This window comes from Mirounga angustirostris, unplaced genomic scaffold (genome assembly GCF_029215605.1).
Source record: "Mirounga angustirostris isolate CCGP_5_RB_7025 unplaced genomic scaffold, mMirAng1.0.hap1 SCAF_4, whole genome shotgun sequence".
NCBI classification, from domain to species: domain Eukaryota; kingdom Metazoa; phylum Chordata; class Mammalia; order Carnivora; family Phocidae; genus Mirounga; species Mirounga angustirostris.
Genome location: NW_026991712.1, coordinates 9,274,636 through 9,297,497, shown reverse-complemented (window position 1 = coordinate 9,297,497; position 22,862 = coordinate 9,274,636). Strand labels below are relative to the sequence as shown.

The 22,862-nt window shown below is 38.8% G+C and overlaps 1 protein-coding gene across 12 annotated transcripts in view; it reads left to right on the top strand.

The window, feature by feature from the left end:
- The window catches only part of PHF20L1 (PHD finger protein 20 like 1), an 82,315-nt gene that overhangs the window by 41,026 nt on the left and 18,427 nt on the right, over positions 1-22,862 (top strand). For 11 of the 12 annotated variants that reach the window (XM_064587859.1, XM_064587861.1, XM_064587857.1 and 8 more), the window contains 4 exons: positions 74-262; positions 514-720; positions 6,664-6,720; positions 7,902-8,009. In XM_064587859.1, the coding sequence (XP_064443929.1) occupies positions 74-262; positions 514-720; positions 6,664-6,720; positions 7,902-8,009 (561 nt within the window). The remainder of the gene's footprint in view (positions 1-73; positions 263-513; positions 721-6,663; positions 6,721-7,901; positions 8,010-22,862) is intronic. The other variant, XM_064587860.1, reaches the window with a different exon arrangement.

Sequence of the window (22,862 nt, the reverse complement as noted above, 5' to 3'; positions counted from 1 at the left end):
ATTTATCTCCTTAAATATTATAAGATGATCCTGGCATGTGTCTGCTTCGTGAACATTGAAGATCTTTTTCTAGGTTCTCCACAGCCTGTGAACCCCCCTAGACCTTTCAAGCATAGTGAGCGGAGAAGAAGATCTCAGCGCTTAGCCACCTTGCCCATGCCTGATGATTCCGTAGAAAAGGTTTCTCCTCCCTCTCCAGCCACTGATGGGAAAGTATTCTCCATCAGTTCTCAAAATCAGCAAGAGTCTTCAGTACCAGAGGGTAATGTATATTGATTTCCTATAGAACCAAACATAAAAGAGATAAAGATTATGAAAACATTAAGAATTTTCTTCTTTTTCCTTCTTACATCTTTTGGATTTATAAGCACTTGGTTTACTCGACAGATATTTATTGAGTGCGTTCTGTTGTGCCAGGCACTGTGTAACTTAGATAACATTTTAATCCACATTGGTATTAACGGAGTCAGTTTATCTGTGTTAATATTCAATTACATTCTTTATTTTGTGTAGTGCCTGATGTTGCACATTTGTCACTTGAGAAGCTGGGACCCTGTCTCCCTCTTGACTTAAGTCGTGGTTCAGAAGTTTCAGCACCGCTAGCCTCAGATCCCGCTTACCATAATGAATGTCCCAGGGCAGAAAAGGAAGACACACCGATGCTTACAAATCCTTCTTCCAAAGCAATAGCTGATGGAAGAGGAGCTCCAACAGCATCAGGTAAAAAAGATTCATTTTACAAGTAGCTAGGCTTGCAGTTAGAGGGTGTAGACATTTTGATGTTTAATTACATTATTTTAATATGTAATTCCTCTTTAGAGATACTTTTATGTAACCTCTATGGGAGATAGGGTTTCTCTGTCAAAAGTTCTTTTGGGAGACCATTTACCATCACTTTCCCTGGACTGACTTCCTGTTTTGTCACTTTAATCAGAGTTCCTTCTCCTTGCTTCTTTCTTATATCCTATTTCAACTAAAAATAGGAATTGTTAGAGCTAAAAATAATTACAGGAGTTCTTGGTTTTGAAGCCAGAAAATACTTAATGGGATCAGAACTTTGGTTTAAGGATTTAATAGAATGTAGTATTTAAGAAACACATGGCTTAACTTTTAACTGTATACCTTAAATGTACTCCCACATTTGCTGTCAGAATCTCCCAAATTTAAATGTCATTTGTTATACTGTTATTTTGGGAGTCTAATGTGTAACATCAGCCAATAACACATTTGGCTGGTGGACGATTCTGATACTGTAACATATGATAAGGTTACATTGTTTTATTTGGAAGTTTTATAGAATTTTAACCTCAACCAGAGTATACATGATTTATAAAAAAGGCAAATACTAATTTCAAATGTTCTTCTAGTAAATTACTAATTTGGAGTTAGATGGATGAGAGAAGTCTGAATTGAGCCAGAAATGAAGAAAAATGTAAGACTGTTTCTTGATCTGCAGCCTAGAACATTAGGAGTGATTGTTTTAATAGCACCTTCCCTAGAGTCACTTTATTTACCAACTCATCAGATGAAGTGTAAAATAGAGCTTGCTCTTTTCCGGTGGTGGCACATACTAAAATAAAATGAAGTAACTTACTTTTTAGATTACTGCCTTTACCGTCTTTCAGAGTAAAAATATATTAAATACTCAGTTTTCCACAGTTAGATTTTTACCACTAAAGATTAAAGTTACTTTGTTTCTATATTTTGTTTCCAAAAAAAAAAAATCAGTGCCCAAATCTGAAGATTTATAGGTTTTGAAACATTTGTCATTTCCCAAATCTGATCCATTGTCTTTGACTCCTTTTCCAAACCCCTTCTATCCGTAGGGTAGTTAATTTTTTCTTTTCCCTTTCCCTACAAAATTTCTGAATTACCATTGACTTTTCGAGATATTTTTCCTGATGAAGGTCTTCTCCAGCTCTTTAATAATCTGTAGTTTTTTGTGGTACTGGTTATATGAAAAATATGTTAAAAGTTATAATGATTTGTATCTTTTGGGAAAATTATTTTTAGATGTGCATTTGAAAATATTTGTATTTTCTTTAAATATATTGTATTTTGTATATTGTAAAAATACTGTATTCTTTTTAAATATATATATAAGTAAATATGTATATATTCTAATAGTAATGTCACTGAAACATAGACCAGTATAAGCAGCTATATAATAACTAAGAGTGATGTTAGATTGTATATCCTGAAATGTCCAAGTAGTGATTGCATACAGAATGGAAATTCTGATAGAAATGATTTTGCTCCTAATCAGAGTATTAGCCTAGTCTTTTTTCAGAATTTCTACCGTATTTATGGACATACTGCTAATTATGACTGGGGCGTGGTTCTTGTTTCTCATAATAGTTAAAATGTTTTTGGGGAGAGAGAAGGCACAATATTCTTTTTGTTTCTAAGTCTTGGAAATAACTTTGATAAAGTCACAGTAGTAAGACAGTTTTCTGGAAAAGTGAATGGTAGAGAGTTTAGATTTGTAAAATGATGAATTTGTCGATGTGCTGAAGAGTGAGGATCCTCTGCATGTGATGATGACTGGCAACTTTTAATTGCTTAAATCAAGGAAATGCATGGCTTAAATGTTAATTACTTAAAGTCCGTTTATTAGAGGGTTGAACGCAGTCACAGTGTTTGAATGTGGCGTGATGGGGATTCTAATTTATTTCTATTACTCCTTTTAATTTTTTATTTTTGGAGAAAGCAGTGGAATTCAGGTCATATTCTAATTGGACACCTTTTTATTAAAACTTTGTGAGTCTCTCTGACTTGCATTGAAATTCTGAGTGGTTTGCATGCTTTTTTCTCCTAACATTTTTGTTATCTACCTTTTCTCAACTGCTTTGCAGTCTTTGTTGGACTTCTTTCTGCTTCCTAAGGACTCTGTACTCATGTACAAAGTACCAGGTGGTTTTGTTTTTGTTTCTTTTTTTTTCTATAATACATGTGTGGTTGCTTTGCTGGTTGGTGGGTTTCCGTCTTCATTATAAAAGTAAATTTTGTTACCTTTGAATTTTAAAACATCTGTAGAAAGCGTTATTTATCCAGACTTGTATCAAAGACATTTTCTGGGCTATTTTGTCAAATTGAAACTCTTGGGGTGTTTAGAATGATGAGGATGTTGGTCATGAGCTGTAAAATAGTTTAGCAGACTTAGATTTTCATTTTTTTGTGTGTGGAAGAGATGTGCACATTGCTGAGTTTAAAAATCGTGGTAAAGGATTGAGATTATGCAAATTATCATATACACCTGTTCTTTAACAGGTTAAAATTTTATTTTTAATTGTAGAGATAACGAGCTCGCACTAATCCTTCTACATTCTTTTACTGGGAACCATGCCAACATGATGGTAATCGAGGTGAAGAATACTATTGCTGCCCCCATTCCCCAAAGAAATCATTGGTACCCTTGTAAAAATTGATGCCTTTGTTTTCATTTTATTATTAGAGTGCTTTATCTAACAGAGCCAAGCAGTTTTAAGTGAGGATAGAACCTTAGGTTTGGGACTATCTAGAAATGTTAGCTCATTTGCTCATTTATCTGCTGAATGTATGAGTAACAAACACCGAATTGCTCTTACCTCTTTAAGGAGTTAAAAAGATAAGGAAGCTCAGTGTAGGAAAGGGTGAGCCAGTAATAATCACAGAAGCTCTGACTTGTGGACTGCTTGCCTGGGCTGTGGCACTGTGCTAGCACTTAATTTTATTTATTTATTTAATTTTATTTTTTTAAAGATTTTATTTATATATTTGACAGAGAGACAGCGAGAGAGGAAACACAAGCAGGGGGACTGGGAGAGGGAGAAGCGGGCTTCCCGCGGAGCAGGGAGCCCGATGCGGGGCTCCATCCCAGGACCCTGGGATCATGACCTGAGCCAAAGGCAGACGCTTAACGACTGAGCCACCCAGGCGCCCCATGTGCTAGCACTTTAAATAGATAGGTTTTAGTCCAGTGTCTTACCTCAACTTTGCATTTACTTTTTAAAAGCCTTTTTACGTGTTTTTCATTTTTTTTTTTTTCCAGAATTGTGCAAAACAAAACTACAACCAGGGACTCCGTAATCTACTTCCACCCCCACACCAAATGTTCATGGCTCCTACAGAGCCTGGGGTTTCCATGGAGAGTCTCAGGGAATAGCCTTGTTTTTAGCCAGAGGAATTACAGATAGTTATCATACTGGAAGGGGCTTGAGAAATCCCCTGCATTGCTGGGTTTTATGTTGTGTGCAAGCAGATGCTGTGCAGAGACCTCTCTCTCTTTACATAGCTCTGTTTGTTTTTATTGTTCTTTTTTTTGGTTTTTGTATTATGTATTGGACTATCCTGTAATATTTTGTTTGAAGAAAGTGTTCTGTTGATAAAATTTAGTTTAAAAATCACTATTCAATAAACTGATATCCTCATTCTTTGGCTCCCAAATTCCAGCACATGGTGAAATAAGCATAAGGTAGTGAACTTCTTATAAAACTAAGTTTTTTCTCTTGTTGAATTCTCAAATAGGTCTATTTTATTTTTCTATTTAGGTATGTTTTTAGAAGTCCTGTCATTATTGCAGCGATGAATATTTATTTTAATATCCTTATATAAAATGTTGACAACCCTTTGTCAGTCCCTCAGTTTTACTTCTGAAATTTATCAGTCAAGAAATCAAAAGGTTTGGGGACCACTGGAACACGTGAAAACTGTATCTAGACCTAGTCCTTTCTGAAAGCACTCTGGGAGTGATTATCTCTGTTCTACACTGACCTGTGTTCTGGAGCAGTGAGCAGTTCATAGACGTTTTATTTGTCCTCCAAGTACCTGAGGGATCCCACAGGGTCCAGTGAGTGGAGGCAGCCCAGTAAGGCAGTTTTCTTTTGAATCACCTTGGATTCCGTGCTCCATTGGGTTGGGGATCTGCAAGGCAATAATCACAATCAAGGGCTGCTTCTGAGCATGTCTGCTACCACTTTGGACTCAGAAGCCCCTTTCTCATTGTTCCTCTGGTAAGTGCCTCATTATTTTCAGGAAAAACGCATCAAACGTGGAATTTTCACTGTGTAATTAGTAGTTAATAAATAGTAACTATTAAAGGAAGTGTTGTGGGATGCCTGGGTGGCTCAGTTGGTTAAGTGTCTGCCTTCAGCTTAGGTCACAGTCCTGGGGTCCTGGAATCAAGCCCAGAGTCAGGCTCCCTGCTCAGTGGGAAGCCTGCTTCTCCCTCTGCCTGCCACTCCCCCTGCTTGTGCTCTCTCTCTCTCTCTCTCTGACAAATAAATAAAATCTTTAAAAAAGAAATAGAAATAAAAAAATAAAGGAAGTGTTGCATTTGTTCAATAGTCTTGATAATACGGAAATTTAAATTAATTATTTAATTATATTTCTCTTAATGCTGATGTTCCTTTCATTTTTTATTGTGAGAGATTTTTTTTGTCAAAGACTATCAATATTCTTAATTTGAAACTTAACTTATTAGAGCCTTATTAACATTTAATTCAAGTTGAGTGGTATTTTTGTATTTTTATTAAGCTTAAATTATATAAAATATTCTGTATTGGAGTGACTTAAAAATTAACAAACCTTGTGAGTGGCTGTATTAAAGCACTTTAAAGTATTAAAGACAAATTGTATTTTAAATGCGTTGTAATATTTTTCTTAGATTAACCTTAGATACACATAAGATATTAGCATTGGAAATGGTTGAATGTGAGTTGAGAAGCTTGGTTAAATGTATGTGTGTCAGCTACACCATTACTGAGGTGTACTGGTTTAAAAATATATTTTGGACTATAATAGTACCCAAATGTCATGAAGGTGTATATTTTTAATGTGTAAATGAGCTTTTGTATTTTACATTTAGATAAAGACCAAAAATGATTTGTACAATAATTATATTTTGGCTTTTATCATTACCTAACAACACATTTATGATGGAGTTCAAAGGTACAAGTTTATTTTAGGCAACAGAAATTAAGTATTAGTTTAAAAATTACATGCACATTGTTGAAAACCAATATACTTTAATATGAAGTTTAATATTTCATATGGATGACCTGAATAGCATTCACGTTGTCACAGAAGCGGACACATTACATCGGACCTACCACTGGGGTGCATTTCAGCATCTGGAATGCCCAAGGCTATGGTGCCAGAATAGATTCTTATGGATTGCCCAGTACATTTATCTAACTTTTTAAATGTTTGGACCCGTGTTTATGCTATTTCTAGAAATGGTGTAGTCTTCAATTATTACCACACCACAGAGGAGAAAGTGAAAAAAAGCACTTACTATTACTCTGACACTGGTCTAAACATTTTATGTGTTTTGCCTCACATAATACTCATAACGTGAGGTAGAGAGTCATTCCTATTAGGCGGATAAGGAAACTGAAGCACAGAGAGATTAAGTGATTTGTTCAAGGCCAAACAGCTATTAACCGGTGGAACCAGGATTTTAATGTGGGTAGTCTGAAGGAACAAAAATCATTCTTAATTTATCAGTCTTTTGAAGTAAGAAATCCCACTTCTTTGTCACTAGTTCAGGAAATAAAATATGTAGACCTTTAGGAGAAAAGCGTCTTAAGTAGGGTTTTGTGAGCACTTGTAATGTAAAACATTGTCCCATAGTTTTAAACCTTTTCTGACTAAACTTACCTATTTTCCCCCCTAAATCTGCAGGACTATCGAAAACAGAAAAAAAAGTGAAATTGGAAGAAAAAAGCTCAACAGCATTTGGTATGAACAGAAAGTAATCTTTAAGCAAAAGACTATTGGCTTGGCAGTGGGAGGACGTAGTCTGTCCTTTACTTTTTACCTGTTAGTGCTCCTTTAGGTGTAAGTGATCATCTGTTTTAGTATTTATTAGTGTTATTCAGCTCCAGATACATGATTTCTTAAACACATATCTTATGTGTATTTTTTTGGTTCAAGGGAGTCTAAGGCTTTCACTGAGAATTTTGTGTTTTTGAACATCTTTACAGTTACAGCTATTTAAAAATAAGCCACCATTTAATATTGTTGAGACTTAGGGAATGGATGATGAATTAAAATAGTCATTTTTTTTTTCAGACTTTCTTCTTTGACTTTATAAAAAAGTTACTGAGTTTTCTGCTTTTTTTTTTCTGTCTTCTGTGCTATAATGACGAGAAGTTTTGCAATAATTGATGATAGTCTTAAATAGTCTGTAGATTAGCTCACTGGAGCTTGGGTCCCTGAAGTTGTTTAAATATGTTTGACATATTGTAGGCTACATCATTCTGAGTTGGAGCAATAGTTGAGTATATGTGATGAACCAATTTTAAGTAAAGTACCCTGGGACACTGCTTTAACATCCATTCATTTTCTTTAAAGTACATATTGGGAGAAAAAAGGGTATTTTAAAATTTGGGGAAAAATCAGTTTAATGAAATAAGTTTTTTGCTTTGTGTTCTTCGCCTTCATTGTTGTACACACTGGGAAGTATTGGAAGACTGAAGGAATTATTTATGGATTGATTTAATTTTTCCAAAGGAAAAAAATTCATTAAGTTCTCTTTTAAATCTAATATATTTTCTCATTAAATTCTCTGTGGAAATACTGAGTCTTCTCAGTCAGGTCTTTCTTAAATTATGGAGTTTATTTCTCACCACATCAGGGAACTGAGTATATTACTCATTTAAGATTTTAACTACTGTCTGTGTTAACTTCAAGGTGTCAGGAGTTGGGATTTCTCAACACTGCTAATGAAGACCCCCTCTTAGAGCCCAATAAGCTAATCAGGAGTTCCAGACTCATGACAGGAACAGTTTAATTGAATCCATCCACTGGGCAGGTGACTGGAATAGCTGATTAAAACATAAATGCTGCTTTTAGGTTAACCACAGAACAACAACTCAGGATTGGTCATGATGGCTAACTTTGTCACTTGTGTCATTTAGGTAAGAGAAAAGAGAAGGATAAGGAAAGAAAAGAGAAGAAAGACAAAGACCATTACAAACCAAAACAGAAGAAGAAAAAGAAAAAGAAAAAGAAATCCAAGCAGCATGGTAAGTATGCTAAAATGGTGATTCCTGTTTTTTAAAATTCTCAGATTCTTTCCATTTTTCTGTGTCCTTCTACCAGTGAAGATAGGGTAAGATCCACATGTTGTCGAGAACTTAAGAAGTCCTTGTAGCTTTTCCTTGTCTTGCTGATTTAGAAAATACGCAGCTTTGTTTACTCTAACCTGTAAATTAATCCATCTGTACACTACATTGTTGCAGCCGATTAGAGACTTTCATTGCCAGCATCATATGGTGGATTGGATACCCTTGTCAGGTGTACTTCAGCTACTGAAGGAATTCTTTTCAGTCTAGAATTATAGCCCCTTGAAGTAGCTTTCAGAAATGAGGATGGAATAAAGGTATTTTTAGAAGAACTTGAAAAAGAAAATGATTTTTCTATCAATACCCTGTCTAAAGGATATCCTTACCCTGTACTTGAAGGCTGAAGGAGAACGATGACAAAGGAAGGTTTGAGATGCCAGAAGAAAGGATGAGCAAGGAAAATGTAAATATGTGGATAAGTCTGAACATTGATTATATAAATCATTTTGATTTGTGGGGAAAAACAAAATGGCAGAGCACAAAAATATGTGACAATAATAATAGCTTGTAAATTGAGAGAGGCATGCTTGTATTTCAGTGTTTTTCAGGTCTTGTATTGTTGTGGAAGAGCAAAAGAAATACATTGCTTTTAGGCTCTAACAAGTGAAATCTGCCTTGTAGAATTTCTAACATGAATACTAAAAATTGAAGCTTAGGGTATAATTTCCAAAATAGATGGTAAGAAAATGTAATGAAAAAACCGTCCAAAAGAAGGTGGATACAAAGAGAAAAACATAGAAAAGAAGAAAAATACAAATTAAAAAATAAGGTGGTATAAATCCAAATATATCTGTAATTATAGTAAGAGATTATCATAATTGATTTAAAAAATCCAGTTATAGGTTATTTTCAATAGATGAATCTAAATATAAGGATGGAGAGGACAGAGCAATGTTGAAAAATAAAAGCATGGAAAAAAATGTGAGCAAATACAAACCAAAAGGAAAGTTGGAGTAGATATATTTATATCAAATAAAATAGTCACTAAGGGAAAATCATTCCTAGAGATAGGCTAATGTATAATGATAAAGGTTCAACTCACTTTAGAAGTTCCTAGATGGAAAATTAAAAAAAAAATTTTTTTTGAGAGAATGTGCATGAGCAGGGGAGGGGAGGGACAGAGGGAGAGGGAAAGGGAGAGAAAGACTCCTAAGCAGCCTCACCGCAGAGCTCGATCTCACGACCCTGAGATCATGACCTGAGCTGAAATCAAGAGTTGGACGCTTAACTGACTGAGCCACCCAGGCGCCCCTAAAATTTTTAAATTTTATAACTGAATAAATTCACAGTATCTTTCTTTTTTTTTTTAATTTTTTTAAGATTTTATTTATTTGCGAGAGAGAGAATGAGAAACAGAGAGCATGAGAGGGAGGAGGGTCAGAGGGAGAAGCAGACTCCCTGCTGAGCAGGGAGCCCAATGCGGGACTCGATCCTGGGACTCCAGGATCATGACCTGAGCCGAAGGCAGTTGCTTAACCAACTGAGCCACCCAGGCACCCCACAGTATCTTTCTTAGTAATTAGTAAATCAACAAAACTCAAAGACATTCTGTAAGGACAAGAGTGGTGGCAGCCACACAGGTGATCTCACAGCCCTCTCACGGACACTGAAGTCAGGAGCTGCAGAGCAGACCGTTTTCTCAGATGCAAACGTGCCACAATTGCACGATGCCACCCCAGGCAAATTCAACACATTGTGAAGACTGGGATAATGCAGACTGTGGTTTCTGACTACAGTAAAATCAATATGAAAAAGGCAAGTAGAAAAGCCCCGTGTGTTTGGAAATCCTACCACTCATTTTTAAATCATTCCTGGATCAGAGAACAGTACCAAAGGGAAGGTAAAGGTTGATTTATTTGAGAAAGAGAGAGAAAAAGCACGCACACGTGAGCCAGGAGGGAGGGGCAGAAGGAGAGGGAGAGAGAATCTCAGACAGACTCCACGCACAATGCAGAGCCGATGGTGGGGCTCAATCTCATAACCCTGAGATCATGACCTGAGCCGACACCAAGAGTTGGGTATTTAACCAGTTGAGCCAGTACCAGAGGGAAGGTAAATAAGATATTAAAAAATATATACCGAAACTTGAGAATGTAGTTAAAATGCCACTTTTATAAGAAGAGTATGCATTGCCATACATACTTATATTAGAAAAGAAGACTGAAAATCAGCTAAGCCTCCAGCTTAAGAAGTTAGAAATGAGGAAGCTCAAAAACAGTAGAAGTGAATAATAAACGTATGAGTAGAAATTAGTGAATGAAAAAAAAATATACTAGGAAGAAATAAAAAATGCCAAAATTAATTTTTTTAGAAAACTAATAAAATCAAATGTCTGGGAACACTGGTTAAGGAAAAAAGACAAAATGCACAAATAAACAGTATTAGGAACTAAAGAGAATATAGCTATAGATGTTCCATATATAAAAAGAAGAAAAATATAAACAACCTTATGCCAATGAACTTGAGAGGTTAGATGAACATATGGACATTTGCCAGACACCAGACTCACTCAGGAAGAAGGTACAAACCTGAGTAGTCTTCAAACCTGGAAGGAAATTTGATTAGTATTTTAAAATCTTGTCACAAAGAAAAAGTCCTGCCCCCAAAAGTTTCTGCTGCCAAGTTTTACCAAACACTGAAGGAGTAGATTATGCCAAACTTACATAAATCATTTCAGAACTTAGAGAAAGAACACTCCTGCAGTGGGAAGGATGGTGTCCCTCAAAAATGCATGTCCAGCTTCCAACCCTCGTACCTGTGAATGTGACTGTTTAGAAGTGGGATCTTTGCCGATGTGATTAAAAATGAGATCACCTGGAAGTAAAGTGGACCCTAAGGCCGACGGCTAGCGTCTTGGGAGGGAGGGGGCGATTTGGAGCCCATGGGGGAGAATGCCACGTGGGGCCCGGGCCGTGATTCGAGTGCTGCATTGCAGGCCAAGGCTCTCAAGCCACCAGCCACTGCAAGAGGCAAGGAAGGATTTGCCCCTTGAGGCTTGGCCTGTTGACTCCTAAGTTTGGACTTTCTGCCTTCAGAATACGAGAAAATAAACTTGTGTTGTTTTAATCCACCAGATTTGTGGTGATTTGTTGGAGCAGCCCTAGGAAACTAATGCAACTCCAGATTCATTTTAGATTATTTAAATAACTTTGCTCAAAATCAGAACAGTATGGGAAAGGCCCGTCATAGGCTTTTGTCATTTATGGGCATAGATACAGAACCCGTAAGTAAGTGTTACAGAATTAAACCCAGCAGTGCTTTAAAACGTAGGACCACAAAGGGTTGGAATGCAAAGTTGGTTTGACATTAGAAAATCAGGGGACCCTGGCTGGCTCAGTCAGGAGAGCAGGCGACTCTTGATCTTGGGGTTGTAAGTTTGAGCCCCACATTGAGGGTAGAGTTTTCTTAATGTAAAAAAAAAAAAAAAAAAAAAAAAAAAAATTTGAAAAAATCAGTGAAACTCACCACAGTAACAGATGCAGGACAATAAACATTACTATCCTTATATTTGTACAAAAAACATTTGATACATCCATTTTTCCTTACATTTAGAAAAAAACATTATGACTAGCTGATTATAAAACCTGATTTAGAAACAAAGAAGGACTAAAGCATGGGAGATAATTCATGTTCACTGGTTAGTAGATTGAATATTGAAAAGATGCCAGCCACTTCATGCTAAATACATCTATAGATTCAGTGCTGATTCTACAACTTACAGTGGAAGAGTAAGAAGCCAAAAATAATACAGTCCATCTTAAAGAATAAAGAGAAAAATTACTATTCAACTATAGTTTAAGGCAATGAGGCATTTGGAAGAATAGACGTATTGATTAAGGACAGGGTGGATAGTCCAAAGCATATACATATATCAGAACTCAGTTTATACACAGCTGGCATTCTTAGATGAGCAGATAAAGGATAAACCTTTCAGTAAATGGTATAAGAAATTTATAATCCACATGGTGAAGAAAAAAAATGAAAGTAGGATTCCTACTTTACACCATATGCAGCCATCAATTCCAGGTTGATTAATGATGAAATGTGTGAAAGATAACTGTAAAACTTTGAAAGACAGTATAGGAAAACATCTTTATGATCTTGGGGCAGGGAAGGATTTCTAAACAAAAAGTGTTAATTGTAAAGGAAAAGGTTGAAAATTTGACTAGACTGAATTAGAGAATTACACTAGAGAGGGGTTCAGTGGCAACCAAATGAAGCAGAAGAAAGGATCCGTGAACTCAAAGACAAGGCGACTGAACTCACCCAGTCAGAGCAACAAAAAAGAAAACAGAATGAAAAAAAGTTAGGATAGATTAAGGGCCTGATGGGACAACATCAAATGGACTAACTTTCACATTATAGGTGTCCCAGAAAGTGAAAAGATATTCCATGCAGATGGAAACCAGAAAAAAGCTGAAGTAGCTCTATTTTTATCACAAAATAGACTTTAAAACAGACAGTAATAAGAGGCAAAGATAGGTGCCACATAGTGATAAAGGGGTCGGTCCAGCAAGAGGATATAACATTCATAAATATTTATGCACACTATATATAGGAGCACCTAAATATAAAAAGCAAATATTGCCAGATCTAAAGGGAGATGTACCCCGCAACAATAATAGTAGGGGATTTTAACATCCCACTCACATCAGTGGGGAGACCATCCAAATCAACAAGGAAACCACCTTAAACAACATGTTAGACCAGATGGGCCTAACAGATATATTAGAACATTCCATCTAAAAGGAGAAGAATAGGGATGCCTGAGTGGCTCAGATGGTTAAGCATCTGTCTTCAGCTCAGGTCATGATCTCAGTGTCCTGGGATTGAGTCCCACATCGGGCTCCCTGCTCAGTGGGCAGCCTACTTTTCCCTCTCCCTCTGTTCCTCCCCCTGCTTGTGCTCTATTTCTCTCTGATGAATAAATAAATAAAATCTTTAAGAAAATTGTAAGAAAGAAGAATACCCATTCCTGTCAAGTGTACATAGAACATTTTCCACGTTAGATCATGTTAGGCCACAGAACAAATCTTAACAAATTTAAGGGGATTGAAATCCTCTTAAACATCTTTTCTGACCACAATAAATAATATGAAACTAGAAATTACATGGAAAAAATTGGGAACTTCATGAATATGTGGAGATTAAACCACATGCTACTGAGCAATCAGTGGGTGAAAGAAGAAATAAGAGAAAATGCCTTGAGACAAATGAAAACGAAAATATACCAAAATTTGTGGGATTTAGCAAAAAACACTTGTAAGAGAGGAGTTCCTAGGGATAAATGCCTACCTCGAGAAACAGGAGTCTCAGCTATTCATCTCAAGGAAATAGAAATAGGAGAAGAAACAAAGCCCAAAGTTAGTAGAAGGAATGAAATTAAATAAAGATTAGAGCAGAAATAGAGATTAAAAAGACAGTAGAGTAAATCAGTGAAACTAAGAACTGATTCTTTGAAAAAGCGAACAAAATTGATAAGCCTTGTGAAAGTAGGTTGGATAAATAGAAAAGTCATTACATGTGTTTCTGTTTTATGTAGGGAAGTTAGTATATGTTCAGCTCAAGTATTCTTTTTTTGGGGGGGTTTCTTTTTTGGGATTTTGGAATTGTTAATAAAAGATGGTAACAAAAAAAAATTGATAAGCCTTTAGCTAGACTTACCAAGAGAACATCAACAGAATGAGACAGGAGATGTTGCAGCTGATACCACAGGAATGCAAAGAACCCTAATGCACTACTATGAGCAGTAATATGCCAACAAGTTGGACAATTAGAAGAAATGGATAAATTTCCAGAAACATAACAAACTACCAAAGCTAAATCATGAAAATAGAGTTAAATAAATAGAAAATCTAAATTGATTGATGACTAGTAAGGAGATTGAAATCTGAAACCTCCCGGCAAGGAAAAGTCGAGGACTGGATGGCCTCACTGGTGAATTCTACCAGATATTCAAAGAAGAATTAATACCAGATTCTTCTCTCAAACCCTTTAAAAAATGGAAGAGGAGGAAACTCTTCCAAACTCATTTGATGAGGCCAGCATTACCCTGACAATACCCAAACTTGACAAGGGCACTGTAAGAAAAGAAAATTACAGGGCAGTATCCCTGATGAACATTGATGCAAAAATCCTCAACAAAATATTAGCAAACCAAACTCAATAATATTCTAAAAGGATCATACACCATGATGCAGTGGGATTTATTCTGGGGATACAAAGATGGTTCAACATCTGCAAATAAGTCAGTGTGTTATACCACATTAACAAAATAAAGGATAAAAATCATACAATCATCTCAATAGATGGCAGAAAAAGCATTTGACAGAATTTAACATTTATTTATGATAAAAACTCTGAACAAAGCAGGTATAGAGAGAATGTAGCCCAACATAATAAAGGCCCATATATGACAAACCCACAGCTAACATCATATTCATAAATATTCATAAGGTGAAGATGAAGGCCTTTGCTCTAAGATCAGGCACAAGAAAAAGATGCCCACTCTTGCCATTTTATTCAACATAGTTTTGGAAGTACTAGCCAGAGCAATTAGGCAAGGGGGAAAAAAAAAGCCCTCCAAATTGGTAAGGAAGAAATATAACTGTCACTATTTGCAGGTGACACGATATTATGTACAGAAAACTCTAAAGACTCCTTCAAAAAACTATTAGAACTTACAAACTAGTGAAGTTTTGGCAAACAAAATTAATACAGAAAAATCTTGCATTTCTATACACTAAGAACAAACTACCAGAAAGAGAAATCAAGAAAACAATCCATTTATGATTGTACCAAAAAGAATAAAATACCTAGGAATAAACTTAACCAAGGAAGTGAAAGACCTGTATATTTAAGAACTATGAGATGTTGGAGGCGCCTGGGTGGCTCAGTCGTTAAGCGTCTGCCTTCAGCTCAGGTCATGATCCCATGGTCCTGGGATCGAGCCCCGCATCGGGCTCCCTGCTCCGCGGGAAGCCTGCTTCTCCCTCTCCCACTCCCCCTGCTTGTGTTCCCTCTCTCGCTGTGTCTCTCTCTGTCAAATAAATAAATAAAATCTTTAAAAAAATAAAACCATGAGATGTTAATGAAAGAAATTGAAGAAGATGCAAATAAATGCAAAGATGTTCTATGCTCATGGCCTGGGAGAATCAGTATTGTTAAAATGCCCAAACTGGGCGCCTGGGTGGCTCAGTCGTTAAGTGTCTGCCTTCGGCTCAGGTCATGATCCCGGAGTCCCGGGATCGAGTCCCACATCGGGCTCCCTGCTCTGCGGGAAGCCTGCTTCTCCCTCTCCCACTCCCCCTGCTTGTGTTCCTGCTCTCGCTATCTCTCTCTCTCTCAAATAAATAAAATATTAAAAAAAAAAAAAAATGCCCAAACTACCCCGAACAATCTACGGATTTATTGCAATTCCAATCAAAATTCCAAGGACATTTTTCAAAGAAATGGAATAAATACTCCTAAAATTTGTATGGAACCACAACAAACCCCAAATAGCCAAAGCAACCCAGAGAGGGACAAAGCTGGAGGCATTGCACTTTCTGATTTCAAACTATAAAGTGGCAGTAATTAAGATACCATGGTATTGGCATAAAAACAGACACGTGGATCAGTGGAAGATTAATAGCCCAGAAATAAACACACGTATATATGGTGAATTAATTGATGCCAGTGGAGCCAAGAATATACAACGGGGAAAGGGGAGTCTCTTCAATACATAGTGCTGAAGACTAGACCGCTGTATGCAAGAGAATGAAACTTGACCACTATCTTATATGAGACAAAAAAATTTTTAAAGTGGACTAAAGACTTGAACAGAAGACCCCAAACCATGAAACTCCTCGAAAAAAACATAGTTGGTAATCTCCTTGCCACAGGTCTTGGTGATGATTTTATAAATCTGATACCAAAAACAACAAAAGCAAATATCTGTAAGCAGAAATACATCATACTGAAACATTTCTGCAGTGCAAAGGAAACCATCAACAAAATGAACAGGCAGCCTACTGAGTGGGAGAAAATGTTTACAAATCATATGTCTGATAAGGGGCTAATATCCAAAATATATAAAAAACTCCTACAGCTCAATAGCCAAAACACAATTTGATTAGAAAATGGGCAGAAGATCGAAATAGACATTTCTCCAGAGAACACATGTAGATGGCCAAAAGGTACATAAAAAGATGTTCAACATCATCAATCATCAGGAAGATGGAAATCAAAACCCCAATGAGCTGTCACCTCACACCTGTTAGAATGCCTGTTGTCAAAAGACAACAAGTGTCGGCCAGGATGTGGAGAAAAGGGAGCCCTTCTGCACTGTTGGTGGGAATGCAAACTGGTACGGCCACTGTGGAAAGCAGGATGGAGGTTCCTCAAAACATTAAAATAGAACTACCATCTCCAGCAGTTCTGCTATGCGATATTTGTCCAAAGAAAACAAAAACACTAATTTGAAGAGAGAAATGCACCCCGTATTCATTGTATTGTTATTCAAAATAGCTAAGATAGGGAGACAAGTGTCCACTGATGGATGAATGGATAAAGAAATTGTGCTGTACACAGACAAACACACACATTGGAGTATTAGAATAAAGAATGAAATCTTGCCATTTGTGACAACGTGGATGGACCTCAAGGGCATCATGCTATGTGAAATAAGTCAGACAAAGACAAATACCTTATCATCTCATTTATGTGTGGAATCTTAAGGCTGGGGGAAAAACTGATACAGAGAACAGAATATTGATTGCCAAAAGCAGGGGGTGGAGGTAGGAGAAGTGGGTGAAGGGGATCAAAAGATAAAAGGAAAAAAAAAAAAAAGAAATTCCCTTACAGGGGAAAAAAAAGAAAACGTTACACAGAGGATGAAAAGACAGCACAAACCATCAGAAAATACTGCAACACGTGTACCTGACAAAGGATTAGTATTCAGAATCGGTTTCGAACTTACAAGTCAAGAATTGAAAGAAAAATATCCTAATGAGTAAATGGGCTAAAGATTTTAAAGGGTATTTCACAGAATTGGAAATCTTAGAGTGCTAAAATGAATATATAACATGATGTCCAATCTTACGAGAAGCAGCATTAATGTAATTTTTAAGACCTAGTGGGATCTATTTCCTAGCTGCTATCTGCACAAAAGTTGTAAGGCGGATGATATCCGATGTTGCTGAGGCGGTGGAGACATAGTACCAACCACTGTGCAAAACGACCATTGGCGAGTTGTGCCTGCCGTGTGACTTAAAATTCCTAACTAAGCTCTCATGACCCATCAGGAGGCATTTACGAGGATGTCCTGGCAGCACTGGCAGCCCAGGTGTCCATCAGAAGTCACACATCCATTCCGTGGAATCCGTATCACCATGTAAATAAATGAACTATATCCACAGGAATCTCAGGAACAAAATGATAAGCTAAAATCACTGAAGAAAACGTGTAATACGATTTTATATATGTAAAGATCAAAAAGTTGTAATATGAAACTGTATGCGAACATAGCAACAGCTTTATAAAGTAACAAAAAGTAGCAAAAGCATAAAGAACAGCAAGGGAATGGTGAGCAGAAATTCCTGCCAGGGGTAATCTCTGAAGTGGGGAATTTATCAGTTCAAATTGGAAAATGGTACAATGGGACCTTCAAAAGTGATGACAGTGTTCTCTTAAACTACGTGACAGGCACCTAAGTATTTTGTGGTATTGATTGATAGGCTTTTTGTCATACCTGGGTTTTTTTCATATTCACTAAACACCTTTAAAAACCAGTTTTATTATTTTTTAAATATTTTAAAAAGACTTATTTGTCAGCACGAGCAGGGGGAGGGGAGGCAGAGGGAGAAGCAGACTCCCTGCTGAGCAAGGAGCCCCATGCTGGACTTGATCCCAGGACCCCGATGCGGGACTCCCATCTCAGGACCCTGGGATCATGAGCTGAAGGCAGACGCTTAACTGGCTGAGCCACCCAGGCGTCCCTAAAATTCAGTTTTATTTTATTTATTTTTTAAAAATATTTTATTTATTTGACAGAGAGAGACACAGCGAGAGAGGGAACACAAGCAGGGGGAGTGGGAGAGGGAGAAGCAGGCTTCCCACCGAGCAGGGAGCCCTATGTGGGGCTGGATCCCAGGAGCCTGGGATCATGACCTGAGCCGAAGGCAGACGCTTAATTAATGACTGAGCCACCCAGGCGCCCCTAAAATCGAGTTTTAAAAACTATAAAGCCAACTGGGAAACTTCGGAGTCAGTAATTGATGGTGAATTCTTCAGATTTTTAACTCTCTCTCTCGCTAGGCCCCATAGCCTCTCTCATTGTTTCTACATTCTCTCTCTCTAAAGCTGCCAGCGTACATTTGACGTAGGGTCAAACAGGATTGAAAGGCTTGAAACTACTTTCCAGAGAGTGTCTTGAACATACCTGTGCACTCGTGTGCCTGCATTGCCCCTTGTCCGTTCTCCCCTCACCCCGTCCCTTCACACACAGCCCCATGGGGCCCAGACTCCAGAGAACCTAAAGTCAGGAAACTCTGGAGCATTGTGAACAAAAACCATTAATCACAAACACATTTGATTTGTGAATACCCTCCTGTGAGAGTGTATCATCATGCAGACTTGCGAAGCTTCAAACCACAGGTAAAACTGCCAGGTGAACTCCCGAGTGACCAGAGGCTGAGGGGATTTGGTGGACTCGGGTACCGCAGCGGGGCCGGCCAGGACTCAGGGCAGGAAGGGCGGGCTGTTCAGGTTCCTTTCTGCCGCGGCAGCATAAAGGTCTACTCCAGGACTCACCAGCAGACACCAAATCGGAGTGTGCTAAGATCCCCTGCACGCGGAGGGAAGGTGACAGCGAGGTGCTGGCCAAGAACAGATGAGGAGTGGGCCACACTTGGGGGCACAGTAAGAGAGCGTTGAGAATGCAGGAGGTGGTGGTTGGTGACTTAGAAGAAAGAGGGCGATCCAGATTAGTAAGACTGAGAGAAAAAGTTACCGAGAAAATTGGCACCTCAGAGTTGTGTTCCGCAATTACGCTACCCCTACTTTTAAAGAGCCATTAACCCTTTAAAACATGTTAATATATTTTTATTTTTTAATTGAAAAGAACTTTATATCTTGTTTGCATTTTAAAATCAGACCTATACATGAAAATCTTAACTTTGTAAATAGAATCCTAGCAAATACTTAAAGATGCACAGAAGCATTGCTTTTTATACTCAGCAGGTGTGGAGTTGGGTAATCACAGGCATCTTTGCAATTAATTATTACATTTGAGAATTTATTCTGGGTTATTTATATTCATCTTGGAAGTGACACTTTTCCAGATTAAAATAGAAGAGGGGTCTTTAAGCTGGAAATAGGGGGTTTTAAATAACTTTAAAATTTTAAAGACATCTTAATTTTAAAACATTCACATTATTCCTACTTGAGGTTCCTAATATAATATGCATTTTATTTTACAGTTACTACCACTAGGGAGTTTTAAAAGTTCTTTCTTAACACTGACTGTTATTTTGCATATCCTGCTGGTGCTTATTATGTACCAAACGTGCTGTAGGCATTTTATATACAGTGGTTTATTTCATCTTCACATTAATTAATGCTTAACAGTGGAGCCTCTTATACCCATTTTAGAAGCCGTGAACGGAAACAAATAGAGTCATCCAAGCTCACACGGCTGTTGAGTGGTGAAAAGCAGATTCAAACCTAGGCAGTCTGGCTTCAGTCTTAGTTGTAGCTTGAACCATCATGCTCTGTTCTGTTACTTCCTGGGCCTTAGAGAGTGTTTGCTAGATTGTGCATTCTTCCCTCTAGCAGGTTTTACTTGTCTCTACTGGCGTAGTAAGTTCTGACGGTTGTCCGTACGAGAAACGGCCATGTTGGGATCTGAGTGACATCTTTGCCAGTTTTTCCCTTTGTCCCGTTGAGCCAGTCACGTCATCTCTTTGTCTTTCCTGTGTCTGTAAATATTTAAAAAACGAAGGCATACAGAGATTTAAAAGAACTAGAATGAGAAATTCAAGGAGAATCTAGAACATTGTGCTGTGAAAACAGACACTCCCTTCCAGGGGCTTGTAGGCAAGCCTTATCAGCATATCGTAAGAGTGATAAGAAGCACACGCAAATATTTACTGGGAAGGTAACGGTGATACAAAGTAAGTTCTGTCTGTAGTGTAGAGAAGCTGGAGTGATCAAGGAAGGGGCTTCATGTGGCGGATTACAGTTGATCTAACCCTGAAGCCAGCAGCGGAGCTTTATTCCCAGTAGCCCCAGGGACTGGCATGGGGAATGCAGGTGTGGTGCAGAGTGCCGAGTTCTGTTCTGTTGCTAATACCCCGTAGAGTGCTTATATAATAGCAGCCTGTTTTATTTGTCACATGTAATTGAGACTTGCACCATTATTCTTACACTCAGGCTGTACTTGTACATTTACTTTGCTGAGAGGGCAATATAGCACGTCATCGATAAAAGGGCAGCTTTCAAAGCGGAGCGTTGGGTTCAGATCTTCACTGCAAAGCTTATAGCTTGGGTGCCCTTTGGTGAGTTATTTAAATTGTGTAAATGTCAGTTTCTTCACGTATAAAATGGTAATAATAGTTTCTGCCATGTGGCTTTATTTTTAGGATTCAATCAGGTAATCATTGTAATTACTTAATAGAGTGCTAGCTAGCATTCAGCAGATGCCCTTTCCATGCCTGTGCCCAAGTGACAGGGCATGGGGCAAGCTGTGTAGAGACTGGGGCCAGGAGAGACACAGTAGCCCCGTGCTACTCCAGGATCGCTCTGCAGTCTCATACCATCCGCAGCATCCGGGAGGATCCCCACTCCTGACCTGCTGGTGGTGAGGCCCAGGAATCTGCTTTAACGAGCTTTCCAGTTTGCGTTGAAATCCACTGGTAACGTGTTTTGGTTAAGAGGCTCTGTAGTCGGGCTCTCTGGGTTTGAAGGCTGGCTTTGTAAAGATAGCTATGTCTTCTTGGGCAGTTTAACCTTTTCTGTCTCTGTTCTTCCACGTGTAAAATGGCACTAGCAGTTGTAGCTTCCTTGTTGTATTAACTGTGAGGATTAGAGCGCTTAGAATCATGGTTAGCACACAGGGGGCGCCCAGGAGATGTGGCCGGGCTGTAGTATTCAGCGGTGAGTGCTGTGGTAGTGTCCAGTTGGCGGCCGTCACAGAATACTACATATCAGTGACTTAAAACAACCTAAATTTATTATCTTCAAGTTCTGAAGGTCACAAGTCCAACATGGGTCTCGGTGGGCTGAAACGGAGGTGTCAGCAGGACTGGACTCCTTCTGGGAGGCTCTAGGGGAGAATCCAAGAAGCCTTTCCCAGCTTCTAGAGGCTTCTGCGTGTCTTGGCACATGTCCTCACCATCTTCAAAGCCAGCAGCAGCCACTCAAGTCTTTCGCACTTCACATCACTCCAACGCTGACTCTTCTGACTTTCTCTTGCGCCTTTAGAGACTCTTGTGATTACTTTGGGCCCACCCAGATAATCCAGGATAATTTTGAGGTCAGCAGATTAGCAACCTTAATTCCCCTTTGCTACAGAACCTAACGCAGTCACAGGTTCTGAGGATTAGGTTGTGGACGTCTTTGGGGACCATTGTTTTGTCCACCGCAACCACCGACTTTAGATGAATACTCACTGCACACCAGCATTGGTACTGCTGTCCTGGAAACTTGCTTTGCTACTCTTGACCTTTCCTGCACCTCTTCCAGTCTTTTCCACCTCTTTCTATTCCCTAACTTGCCTCAGGTGTCCTTTGCCTCTTACTCAGTTGAGGAAATAGAAGCCACCAGCTGAGAACTTGCCCATCTTTCCACAACTATGTGCTTAGCTATGTATGTCCATCATCTCCTGCTTTGCCTCTACAATAATGGAGGCAGTTGTCTTTCTGTTCTTAAAATCCTGGCATTTGTCAACCTGCCTCCCCTCATTTTTAGATTTTTGTAGACGAAGTATAGGATTGCCCATCTTTAAAAAGCCTTCCTCTGGGGGTGCCTGGGTGGCTCAGTCTGTTGAGTGTCCTACTGTTGGTTTCAGATCAGGTCATGATCTCAAGGTCCAGGGATTGAGCCCCAAGTGGGGCCCTAAGCTCAGCAGGGACTCTCCCTCCTCCTCTCCCAAGTTCTCTGCGCCTCCCCCCACCCCCTTCCCGGGCTCTTTTTCTCTTTCTAAAATAAATAAAATCTTTAAATAAAATAATCCATCAGTCTCCTTCAGACCCGCATTCCTTCTCTGGTTTCTCCTCCCTCTTACTCTTCAGCTCCATCTCAGAGCCCCTCTTTCTGCCTCTTGGTAGTTCAAGCAAAAGCCTGGAAACTGCCCTGCTGACGCCAGTCTTCAGATCTGCGGGTCGCTGCATCTGCCTGTCAGCCTTCAGGCCGGCTGCCTTCCTCCCAGGCCAGGCCGTGGCGCCTCCTGCCTGCACCTCCCTGCCCCCTTCCTCATTCCATAGCTCCTGTAGGCTTTGAAAACCGGAATCAGACTTGGGTCACGCTCTTTTTGCCGCATTTAGGATAAAACTCAAAAATAAGGACGTGTTTAACCAGATCCGCTCCTGCCCCTCTAGCCTCATTTCTTCTCTCTCTCCCTCACTGTGCTGTAGCCTCGGTCTCAGATTGTCAGATGCGCCAGGCTCTCCTCTGCTCCAGAGCCTTCCCAGGGCCCCGAATCCTGGCCTCTCCTGTCTGTCCCTGTCATCACACCCTGCTCTCCTGGAAGCTGCAGGTGGCTCCTCCCTGTCCTCC